This window comes from Pantherophis guttatus, chromosome 7, assembly GCF_059756535.1.
Source record: "Pantherophis guttatus breed Tessera chromosome 7, ASM5975653v1, whole genome shotgun sequence".
NCBI classification, from domain to species: Eukaryota; Metazoa; Chordata; class Lepidosauria; order Squamata; family Colubridae; genus Pantherophis; species Pantherophis guttatus.
The window spans coordinates 82,050,565-82,063,626 of NC_142069.1; the positions used below are offsets into that span (position 1 = coordinate 82,050,565).

Below are 13,062 nucleotides of genomic sequence, written 5' to 3' on the forward strand. Positions count from 1 at the left end.
CCAGTGGCCCTCCCAAGCTCCGTTTTCACTGGCAGAGGCACCGCGGGCCAGTCCTTCACTGTTTCCAGGGCAGCCCTAACGGCCAGATCTAAGCACCCTGTGGACCGGATCCGCCCCCCGGGCCTTGAGTTTGTTCTGCCCCAGCTACGGACCCCAAAGAACACAGCACACACAAACTCTATACAAAGCTTATTTTACTCAAATAACTTAGTCTTTATCATTCAAAGGCTGTTAATGAACTGTCTTAACAGCCTACCAGAATTCTAAGATAAGGTAATCACAGTCTTACTAGAGTTGGCAGAAAGCCCAGAAGCAATTTTGCAGACATGAAGGAGAGTGAACTAAAGTTGTTCCCTACAAATTGCTTCAGTTGGCGTTCCTCCTTAAATAGGCTCAGGGAGTGGCCAATTAGCCCCAAGCCTTACTCTCGAGGAGACCTCCTCCTGAGGAGCCACTCCTGCCTTTTGGCCACTCTGCGCGCCTGTGCATCGAGAAGGGGCTCCTCCTCTTCGTCCTCTTCACTTAAAGAAGCTTCTGGTGGTTCTGAAGGTCCTGGCTGAATCCCCGCCTCTGGCACCACATCTTCTCCAGCCTCCTCATTGTCTGACTCGAGCGCCAGCTGCACAGGCTGCTGACGCAGCATCACACCAGCCTCCTTGTTGTTGGAATCAGCTACAATCTGCACAGGCCACTGACGGGCCACAACAGAGTTTGACACCCCTGCTCTATCCCCTTTCTAATGTGCATTGCGTGCGTGGTGCACATAATAGAGGAACATGGTTTCTTTCACGCAGTTGTGGCCTTCCTCTTGACTTTTTTGACCTCCGCGCCATGGATGCTCCTGGTGTGGCTAAAAGTTAAGTTATTATGTCCACCAAGAATGTTGACATTTGCAACTTTCCCAGCTGGCTTCCAACAAGTGAAGTCAATGGGGAGAAACCAGATTTGCTTAACGATCTTATGATTCGCTTCACAACTGCAGTGATTTGCTTAATATCTGTGGCAGAAAAGGTGATAAAATCAGCATGACTCACTAAGCAGCTGCTTTGCTTAGTGATGTAAATTCTGGTCTGAATTATAGTCATAAATCTAGGACTATCTGTACTCAACTAGAGTCAATTAACCCCAATGTGCATATACATACATACATACATACATACATACATACATACATACATACATACGTACTGCTTCCCTTTTGCCTTTCAGCTCCAATCCAAGAGCCCTCAAGCAGTCACATTCACAGCAAATCATTTTATACCAAATTTATATTTGCTGATAAAGAAATAAAGGGTGACTAGTATAGATCTATTTCATGCTATTTAGCTCTCATCAGCTAGCCATACCCTTACTCGGATTCGAACTTGAGCTGCCAGAATATTAGGCAGTTGTATTAACCTCTGAGCCACAAGTTCTCCTCCCTTTATCAGCTTGAACCAAGGGAGAGATTAAGTGTTTTTCTGTCGAAGGACTTGGTCTACCCCAATATGGGAGGGAGCATACTGCTTCCCTTTCAGCTAGCTGATGAATTTAGGGCAATGCACACACACCTACCCAGGCAGGCACATACATCATATCAGAAGTAAGAATTTATATTTGCACTAATAAATTAAAATCAATCCTTACTAACATGACTCAAACATTATTTCTACAGTCACCAACTGGCCAATTTTAAAATAAACTTTAGTTATACCGGTACTTTCAGATTAATAAACATTCGAAAATTTGTGGAAACTTGTCCTGGCATGAAACACTCATCCCAACTATTAGAGAGTTCATTTCTGAAGTGGATAACTTGATCATTACCCATGAAAGATATAAACAAGTCACAGAGAAAGAGATTGAAAGAGTTCAATGGTAGAGAATAAATAATCATCGTCATTTGCTCCGGCTACTACGCACAGATGTTTTGAATTTTTAGAAGCAGTTCCAGTCATCTCCCACCCCAACCAAAACAAAGAGATGTCTCCCCAGATCGAAAACACTTGTGATACATCTTGGAGCATTCAGTTTCAACGGCTTTATTTTTGCAAAACCCTTCCAAATTACGCCACAGTCAGATCGCGGATGCCATTCGCATAGTTTCCAGATCTTGCTGTCCAAAAGGAGAAGCCAGCAGATGTTTGGTGTGGATCGAAATGTTTCAAATGGATAACAAAACTAAAAAAAAAAAAGAAGCCCACAGAAGCTGAAATATTTAGGCAGGAGAAGCTCAGGTAAGGTGGTTTACAAAGGCTCCAAATAGGAGATTAGCAATAATCCTAATCTTAATCCAATCCAATCCAATGATTTAGAAATGAAGGTAGACCAGGCCTTCTTTGAGAGAGCTCTGAACTTTTCCCGATGAGTATTTCTGCTTTGATAGGGTGGGGTTTTTTTAGTTTTGTTACAGAGGTGGTATTCAGCCGGTTCAGATTGGTTCGCCTGAACTGGTAGCGGAAATCGCCCCGGCTCTATGCCATCCCATTTAGGCATGTTTTTGAGGCTGGGCGCATGCACGGAAGATGCGTGCGTGAGCAAAGTACATGTGCAGAAGGCAGGCGTGCACACAAAGCGAGCATGCTCACGCGAGATGAACCAGTAGTAACATAATGTGAAACCCACCACTGTTCTATTACCATCCCCCAAGCTTGACTTAGATTGGATGGCTAAATATTTCTCTCTTCTTGCCCAGATGGTGATCTCAATCTATAACCAACCCTTGGCTACTAACGTACTACAATAGATTGGCTTAAATCTTAAAAAACTGAGATGTCAAGACAGAACAGGGGTTTAGAAACTGTTAAGAGACGCAAGCAAAATAGGACCAGATACCGCTAAATTCCTTTGAACTTGGAAGGAATGGAAACTAACTCAGAGCAAGCCAAGAAGAATTCATATGAAAACAATATTGAGAATCGCATGTGAAACCATTGCATTTTCCTAAACCTTCTGATGTCAGTCTTACTGCCCACCAGAAGAACGGCGGCTCTTCTTAACCAAAACAGTGATCTTGAAAATAGCAGTGAATAGTATCAACAAAGGGAAATGACATTATAAACAGTAATTAAGTTCCCAAGAATGCCAAATTCTATCTGATAGGCTGGAAGAAATCATATGGATGCCCAGATGCAATGGACATATAAGAGAATGTTGATATTTTCCAATTAATGTTTACTCCGCATATGATTTTTCAGACAAAGAGCTCTTTTTTGGGATTATAGCAGTGGTGATACTCAGCCGGTTCGTGTGAACTGGTAGTGGTGACCTGCGGACTAGTAGTGGCGACTTGTGAGTGGGCCCGCCCTCGCCCCCCACCCCGGTGCTATGCCATCCTATTTAGCCATGTTTGCTACACCGTGCGCATGTGTGCAAGCCACATGTGTGAGCAAAGCACATGCACGGAAGTCCGCACGCTTGCACGGAAGACGCAAGCTCACATTTTTTATGCGTGGCGAACCGGTGGTAAAATTATGTGAAACACCACCTCTGGATTGTACAAGATGCATAAACAACTTATCTCAAATAGCAAGAGCATAGTCTCTTAAGACAAGGCAAGACAAACAGATGGAGACACAAGGCGTAATATTCTCAATCAGGCTGAGCTGAGGTTCTCTTCCCAACGGAGAGAAGAGAAATCCGTGCTCATAAAGATTCAGAAGAGAAAAAGATTGCATGTATTAAAATCGTCACGGATGGTATAGAAGGAGATCCTCAAAAACTTAGTGTCTCCTCAATCATACAGTAGTGGCCAAAATTGTGGAAACCTTTTGGGGAAAAATGTATTTTCTAAAAACTAGCTAATAACACCACGTTTTTTGGGAGTAGTACCATAAAATTATATATCAGTGGAAAGATAATTTAATCAAGAATGTGATGCAATAACTTTTATGAAGGATTTGCTATTAGAAGAGCAGTTACAGTATAAAGAAGAAAAGTGAAACACGTAGGAAAAACGAAATATACAGAAATGATCACCATGTCAGTTAATACTTAGTTGGGTAACCTTTAGCATGAATTACGGGCTTACAACGTCTTCCCATGGAGGGAACCAAGTCTTTTAGTTCTGCAGCTGTTATAATGTGAAACCAAGATTTAAGGATGGCTTCTATTAACTGGGTTTTATTGCTGGGTCGCTTCTGACTAACAAGTTTCTTTAGTCGGCTCCATAGATTTTCAATTGTGTTAAAGTCTGGGCTATTCCCAGGCCATTCCAGCAGTGGAATAGGATTATCTTGAAACTCAAAAAAAAAAAAAAAAGTGATGTTATTAGGTATCAAACCTCACAAATACACTTTTCCCAAAAGGTTTCCACAATTTTGGCCACTACTATACAGCAGAAAGTCTTATCACAGAAGGAAAGGAAGTTCTACCAGACAGGAACGTCAAATCTTCTGCCAAGGTCCAGTTAAAGAAAAGTTGATTGCTAATCTTAATTGCTGAAACCCTCAAGACAAACCACAGATGATCACAAATGCATCTAAATGAAAAGAAATGACTTTGAGCGGATGGGTAATTTAGCTGAGGTCAGCTGGCTGAGGATTTCTGGGAGTTGAAGTCCACAAGTCTTAAACTGGCCAATTTTGGAGGCCCCTGAGCTACAAGATATGAAAAAAAAAAAAACCCCATAAATCTCTCTTGAAGGACAAAACAGGCTGTTATCCAGAACTTATGGAAGTCATTAGTTTTTCTTGTGGCCAGCAGGGATACTGACAGGCTTTGGCAAGCCATCTTAAGTTCATCGTATCCCAGTTATACTTCATTTACCCTGTTTAGATCCCTCCCTCAGGAACCGAAGAAGCTTATTCTGAATCATTCCAGCATTATATCTGATGTTAGTCCTGAGTTTCTGAAATAAAAACACAATTCAACCTTGGGATGGTCCTAGCAGAATTTTCTTTAAAAAACCATTATTGCTGATTTGAGAGGACGGGGGCTGAACGCGATGTGCTTTTGAAATATTTCTGATAAAACTGCCCACTTCTCCAGGGGATTGAGACACGGCTCCAGAATATAATTGGCAAGTTATATGCTCGTCAGTTCTGGTGGGAACTTTGAGATGATCTGTCTCGGGAAAAATATGTCAGGAAAGGAACAAGGTAAGACTTCAAATCAATCTCCCGAACTAAACGCCGGGGATTTCTATGATAGCATCTGGTCAAAATATACGGCCCAAAACATCAGTTCGCTCTGCTTTGGTTGAAAATCAGGCCTTATTTTAGTTTGATCTCATGGGGGGGAAAAAAACAACCTAACAGTCCACCAATTAGCATAAAATTCCAAGGTTTCAATTTCTACATAGTCTTATTAGTTAGGGAATTGCAAGAGATGCTCTTAATTAGCCAAGAAACATTTGCCAATTTCCAATCGCTCTTAAGGGATCTGGATCACGATTCCGCCATTACTCATCTTTCAATCTTTTAATGGCCAAATTCTTGGAATTTAACTGGAGCCATGCTAGTTTTTTTTTTTTTTTTGATTGACCCACCAGGGTTTCACTTGGTTTAAACAAATGGTAGATTTTACACAGACTACACAACTGATTCTTCCTCTTCAACTCAAGGCTAAGCCATCCCATTTTCCCGTTACTTTAGACGTTTCATGCCAGCAGAGAGATATAATCTGATTCTTTCTGGACTAACTGTTCCATCCTGACCCTTCAGAAGGTTTTATTTAAGTTGTGACTGTTGAAGTAATATTAAAAAAAAGAAGAAGTAAAAATAAGTCCAGATTTTTCTATCAAAAGCCACAAGAGGGTTTGGTGAAATATAACCACTCTCTAAATTTCTTCAGGGTGTTAATAGATCACAGAGAAGTTCTGAATCATCGGACTCTCTTTGGGGCTGGTGGTTTAGATCAGGGTTGGGGGTTCGCAGGGGTTCGAGAGAACCTCTAGCTAAGATTCTGTGCAGTTCGGAGTACCCCCAAATCCCACTCCTGGCTGGCCCCTCCTACCCCCTGGATGCAGGAAAGTGCACACAGAGGCTTGGGGAGGGTGAAAAACGGGCCTACCGGAAGTTCAGAAAGGCCAGAAACTGGCCCGTTTCCGGCCTCCAGAGGGCTTCTGGAGCCTGGGGAGGCCATTTTTGCCCTCCCGGAGGCTCAAAAAAAACCTCCAGAGCCCAGGGAGGGCAAAAATGCCCCCCCTCCCTGGCCGTGGTGCAGGAGGCTGACTAGGCCACGTCGGAGAACCTGTTGCACCTTCTCTACTCTTCGCCTTTTGTACGGCTCATTGACCTCTGAACTCAAACATTTAAAGAGTTTGTCATCAACTTGCTGAGATAAGGCTATTCAGCCCTCCAGAGATAAGAGAGCCAAAGAAAGACGGTACACACGGGTCAGGCCACGTGATTTTGTTAATCTGTGCCTTGAAAACTCTTCAAGGGAAGAATAGAAAGCGGCCATGACAGAATGGGCTCCCTGCGTTCAAGGCATTCCAAGAAGGAAATGAAATGTTACTGTTGTTTAATTTCTTACAGCCTTGTAATCTATACAGTGTTCGGGTAATCGCTGACCCTTTTACATACCAACCTTGGACTGAAAAGATAGCAGTTGTTGACACTGCTTTTTTTCCCCATTAATTTAAAAACGGAGGCACTAGAACTGACATTTTAAAAAAACAACCATTTAGCAATTAGCACAAAGACAATGTTTCTTCTTTCTTAATCGTTCTCCCAATGCTTTTTAAAAGGGGGGAAAAAATGCTCTTCTCAAATGTTGCTGTATCTTTCCCGTCTCTCCAGCCATCACATTTTTTTTTCTAGGTCTCTTTTTCACAACTTTATGCAAGAGACCACAACTTTACCTGGGTCCTAAAGAGCGATGCAGGTGTAAGAGGCTGTGGCATATTCAGAAAACGACTTAAAAAACAAACAAACCAGTATTGTAGCAGCGCCATCTGATTTTCTGCAACAGAGGCCACCAAATTTGGAGTAAAGATAAAGGTTTTGTAATCAGTGGTGGGATTCAAATAATTTAACAACCGGTTCTTTGTCCTAATGACCGGCTGGGTGGGCGTGGCCATGGTGGGCGTGGCCGGGGATGTGACAGGCAGCATTCGGCCTCCTGCAGCCCTCTGGGAGCAAAAACGGGCCATGCCGCCCCCCCCCACTGTCCCGTTGTGGGCCTAGTAGGCCTCCCTGAAGCCTCCTGGGAGCAAAAACGGGCCACAGGGGGACTCCTGGGAGGGGCAGGGAGGGGCAGGGCCATCCAGCAATTTAATAACCAGTTCACTCGAATTGGCCCAAACCGGCTGAATCCCACCACTGATTTCATTGTCAGTCAGCTCTGACTCTAGGGCACTGTGCTCATCTGTCACTGTATTTTGTTTAAAATAAGAAATGTCAGAAATGGTGTAAGGTCTTCTGCTTGGGCGGGTTGGACTAGATGACCCACAAGGTCCCTTCCAACTCTGTTAATCTGTTAAGAATCATTCCAGCCTGCCTATCTGTATAGGGACTGATCTTTTGGTTTCATCCGTTTTATTCATTTTATTGACTTACGGCTTGGTACGCAATAATAATAATAATAATAATAATATTCAACGTTGAATGTGAATAATGTTTGGAATGAATCACTCCACCTTTCCTCCATTGAGCACTAACAAGATTATACATGCATCGAAATCGAATCTCGCACACCCAACGAATCAGCCCTGGTGAGAAAGGTGGTTTAAAAACAGCCTTTCTCAACTTTTACGTAACTTTTGAAGCACGTGGACTTCAACTCCCAGAATTCACCAGCCAGCATGACTAATTGGAGGAGTGTGTGAAATCCACACATCTGGCTGAGGTTGAGAAATATTGTTTAGAGGCTATTCTTTGTCATCCACTTTAATCTACTGCATATAAGCTTAGAAGTTCTTCTGAACACAAAAACAAAATGTAGAAAGTGACTTTGTCACTTTATCACATCCTTTATCTTGTTGAAGGTGCCTGTATGTTAATTTTATTGTCTTACAAAATTTTACATTTACTCTCCTTTCTTTTGTGTTCTTTTTTTTTTTCTTCTTTTTCTTTTTCTGTTTTGTTTTGTTTTGTTTTTCTATTTTTTGTTGTGAGTAAGTAATGCTGTTCGGATTAATATAAATGTATTCTGTATATACTCGATACGGTATTTTATCTTTTTAAGTTTAATAAAGTTTGTTTTTAATTTAAAAAAAAAAGAAGTTCTTCTGAAGATTTTTACATTACAGGTTGTCCTCGACTTACAACAGTGACCATTCAAGGTTACAACAGCACTGAATCCACTTAACAGCCATGTCAATGACATAACGAATGCAATGATTCAGTCAACCACTGTGGCAAAAGAAGTCGTAAAATGGTGCAAACTCACTTAACAAATATTTCGCTCAGCAGTGTAAATTTCAGGCCCCATTGGGGTTCTAACTTGAGGGCTACCTGTATATTAAGGTATCATTTTATCGTATGCATTATTTGTATTGAAGCTAAAGCCAGTTGTAGGTTTCAAATTTTTTTACTACCGGTTCTGTGGGTGTGGCTTGGTGGGCGTGGCGTGGCTTGGTGGGCGTGGCTTGGCGGGCATGGCAGGGGAAGGATACTGTAAAATCTCCATTCCCTCCCCAATCCAGGGGAGGGTTACTGCAAAATCCCCATTTCCTCCCGATCAGCTGGGACTTGGGAGGCAGAGAGTAGATGGGGGCGGGGCCAGTCAGAATTTTTACTACCGGTTCTTCGAACTACTCAAAATTTCCGCTACCAGTTCTCCAGAACTGGTCAGAACCTGCTGAAACCCACCTCTGGCTAAAGCTATTTGAAGTGTGAAAAGGTAAGATGCAAGTCAAAAGAATACAAAAAGAACAAATTATACCAAAACATAAATCTGGTGGAAGAAATCATTTAAACTGAATAAAAAGTCAGGCGAATATGCCAATTGTATGAGACCCAAGCGGATTTCCAAAGGTAGGAAAAAAGCATGTCAAACAAGCCACTTTCCTGGATTCCACCCTCCCCATCCAAAAATATTTGACGAGTTCAAATGTCAAATGTGGATTTGGTATTTTTCATTCATTCTCAAGATTGATGTCAGCCCTTTGAGACAGGACAGGTCAAGAAGCAGACATGTCAGGGATTCCAGAAAATGCTGCTTTATTCTTGTAGGGTACTGTTGTGGCCCGCCAGCGGACCTGGTGGCAGACTCAGACAGGGAGGAGGTTGGGGAGGAACATGGGCGAGTCCTGGAGTCTGGGGAAGGCTCTGATGAGAGCTCTGCGTAGGAGGCAGAGATGGGGCCAGGGCCGTCTGGCAGTTATCAGCTGCCTTCGGAGTCGGATATCAGTGCGGCAGAAGAACAGCTGGAGCCTGTTCCCAATGTGCGCATGTGCAGAGCTGCCAGGAGAAAGGAAGAGCTAAGGAACAAGGGGCGACTCAGGAGTAAAGGCACAGGTGGACAGTGAATGGCCCCTCCCATAAGGAATAAAGAGGAGCGAAAGGGGAGGGGAGTTTGCAGGAGACAATTAGTTCAATTCCTGAGGGTGAAGATCTGTTCCTGACTTCTTGCCAAGTAATTGCTGTTGCTACAGCGTGGAAGATATCGGCCTGGCAACTCTCCAAGCCTGATAAAGGTCTGTAGTTGTGAAATCTCACGAAAGACTGTTTGCTGGGACTTTGCTGGAGAGGAATTCCCTTTAACCTAAATAAATGAGGTTTTAGAGGGACGAGGAGTCTGCTTCATGATCTTGGGAGGCCTAGGTCAGAACAGGTAGAATAACAGAATATAGGGAAAGTCTCTCCCTAGTTTTTTATCTGCTGCATCTAATGCCAAGCAAGGCCAAGTCAGATCCATTCCATTTTCTTTCTGAACTGCCATAACAGCCCGCTGTGCTAACATTGGCATTTTCTTCAAATTGAAAAGAGAAAGAGAGGACACACCTTGGCAAAACAAGGACGGTGCCAGAAGTTATGCACGCTTGTTCTTTGGGATGACCTATGCAACCCCCTTGTGTACCTGCTCAGGTGTTCAGCCGCGAATCCTACCTGCAAGCAAGTGAACATTGCTGAAGCTTTTTTCCAATTTCCTCAGCAGGAGACTCAGGAAGGAATCGGATGGGACAGTAGCCAGATCTGCGGAGTTTTGATCATACACCACAACTTCCTGTTTGCCATCGATTTCGACCTAAGACAAGTCATGGAGAAGATACAAGAAATAGTTTTCAATTTAGTCCAAATTTTACTTTTCTGCTATGGTTTTTCTGGATGACACTATGACTGTGCACATTTCTTGTCTCAAACAGGAATGATTTCAAAGGGTCTACACCAAGGGTAATTTCTAAATTTTTTTACTACCGGTTCTGTGGGCGTGGCTTATTTTGTGGGTGTGGCTTGGAGGTCATGTGACTAGGTGGGCATGGCTAGCTGGTCAGAGTCATTTCTGGAAGGTCCTCGCACTTACGACCAGTCCTCGCACTTACGACCCGACTCATTTGTTTGCTTTTAACACTGATCAGCTGTAGGACGGCCCTTTGAAGCCCCGCGGCAAGAGTTTCAACAGTTTTTTTCCCTCTAGTCATCAGCTGGGACTCAGGAGGCAGCAATAGATTGGGGGTGGGACCAAATAAAAGGTAAGAATAACGTGGGTGGTGGGGGTGGGAGGGCGGCGGGGGGGAGAACCGGTTCGGTGACGTCATATCGTCACCGCTATCGGCTCGGCCAAACCGGACCGAACCGGGAGGAACCCACCACTGGTCTACACCAGTGATGGGTTGCCTCCGGTTCAGACCGGTTCGCATGAACAGGTAGTAAAACCGGCAGGACGCCCCGCCCACTGCTCTGGATGTCATCATCAGCGATCTGCGCATGCGCAGAAGCAAGGCATGCACACCCGCAATCCCGTTGCAAACCAGTGATAAAGGTAAAAAGAACCCACCTCTGGTCTACACAATAGCTATAGCAATGGTTCTTAGACTTAGATATCGCTTCACAGTGCTTTACAGCCCCTCTCTAAGTTTCCAAAGTCAGCCTCTTGCCCCCAACAATTTGGGTCCTCGTTTTACCGACCTCGGAAGGATGGAAGGCTGAGCCAACCTTGAGCCGGTCAGGATCAAACTCCTGGCAGTGGGCAGAGTCAGCCTGCAATACTGCATTCTAACCACTGCATGACCATGGCTCTTAATCCCCTTTGTTTCCCCATTTCTTTCTCAGTACAGAAAAATGTGTTAAGGAGGGGAATATTAAAATAAAGGCCCAGGCATTTTGGCTGGGGCTGTAGCCCCAGGAACGATGTAGCAAAGATATATTGACTGGTGGCCCCTAGGGGGAGAGCCTTTCTCTGTGGGGGCACCTACGATCTGGAACGAGCTCCCCCCGGAGATACGGAGGATCCCGGATCTGCGCACCTTCCGTCGCGCGCTTAAGACTTTTTTATTTCATCAAGCTGGCCTGGCCTAAATCTTCTCCCCTTTTTAAATGTAAATTTTAATTTGTTTTAAATTATGGGGTATTTTAAATTCAGCCAAATTATTTAATTCGTTTTTAATTTATTTTAAATTTTTGTATTTATGTGTTTTATCTTGTGGCTGTTCACTGCCCTGAGTCCTTCGGGAGAAGGGCGGTATAGAAATTTAATAAAATATAAAAATATAATATATAAATATATATATGGTCCCAAACTTTCATTATCTTGCAGAGATTTAACTGGAAAACTGGCCAGTTCTTATCCTTTTGCTTTTGAGAATTGAATTACATCATCACTGAAACGTATAATCATTGCTGCCATCAGCACAAAATCATTTCATGTTCCCAGGCATTTAAAAGGGGGAGAAAAAAAAACCAATATTTCTTATCAACCATGTTTTATTGCTACTTAATGTTGGCAATTTCGTGCTGTACTGATTGTTACTACGAAACCAGTCTGTCGTCACGGTAGGATCATAAAACAACGTGATTTCTTTGCCTTGTGGTAAAAAGTGGCCAAGGCCACTGTTTTGTGAGCGTGCCCAATGACACGTTCCCACAAGTACAAAAGGGATACACGGACCCTGGATTTACTGCAATGGGCAAATTTAGCCATTGAATTCGTTGGGGAGCAGTAAAAGTGTGGGAGAAGGACAGGCAGAGACTGGGGGGTGGAGTCAAGAGAGCAATCCGCCTGGAGTTATGTTGCTACAAACAGTCTTAAGTCCAGCCCCTCTTGAATTCCGTTGACTCTTATCTAGCACCAATTTACTGCTGACTGTTAGTTGACTAGATTCTTGTATTGAACAATAAATCACTTTAATTTAATTTAATTTAATTTATCGCATTTCTATGCTGCCCAACTCCCAAGGGACTCTGGGCGGCTTACAACAGAAATAATGCGAACATTATTAAAAAACATTGCAAAAATTATTAAAAAACTTTGACTGGAATGTAACATGGAGTCCTGATTCTTAACACCTGACAAATGCTTTCTGTATACAGGTAGTCCTTTCTCAATGGAGCCTTATTCAGGGACCATTCACACTAAGATGGTGCTAAGCAAGTGGTACTTATGACCTGTCCTTGTATTACATATGAGCCATAGTGGCGCAGTGGTTAGAATGCAGTACTGCAGGCTACTTCTGCTGACTGCTGGCTGCCTGCAATTTGGCAGTTCGAATCTTACCGTCTCAAGGTTGATTCAGCCTTCCATCCTTCCTAAGTGGGTAAAATGAGGACTCAGACTGTTGGGGGCAATACGCTGACTCTGTAAACCGCTTAGAGAGGGCTGTAAAAGCACTGTGAAGGGGTATATAAGTCTAAATGTTATTGCCCTTCCTTCCTTCCTTCCTTCCTTCCTTCCTTCCTTCCTTCCTTCCTTCCTTCCTCCCTCCCTCCCTCCCTCCCTCCCTTTCCTTCCTTCCTTCCTTCTTTCTTCCCTTTCTCATTCTCCTTCCTGGTAGCGAAGTGGTTACAATGCAGTATTGCAGGCTGGCTCTGCCCACTGCCAGGAGTTCGATTCTCACCGCCTCAAGGTTGACTCAGCCTTCCACTCTTCTGAGGTCAGTTAAATGAGGACCCAGATTGTTAGGGACAATATGCTGACTCTGTAAACCATTTAGAGAGGGCTTCGAAGTGGTATATAAGTCTAAATGTTATTCCTATTGCT

General features: G+C 43.5%; 1 protein-coding gene across 3 annotated transcripts in view; it reads right to left on the reverse strand.

Annotated features, from left to right (window-relative positions):
- The window catches only part of DUSP16 (dual specificity phosphatase 16), a 65,720-nt gene that overhangs the window by 14,577 nt on the left and 38,081 nt on the right, over positions 1-13,062 (reverse strand). For all 3 annotated transcript variants that reach the window (XM_034440379.3, XM_060684095.2, XM_034440380.3), the window contains exon 3: positions 9,975-10,113. In XM_034440379.3, coding sequence (XP_034296270.2) covers positions 9,975-10,113 — 139 coding nt within the window. The remainder of the gene's footprint in view (positions 1-9,974; positions 10,114-13,062) is intronic.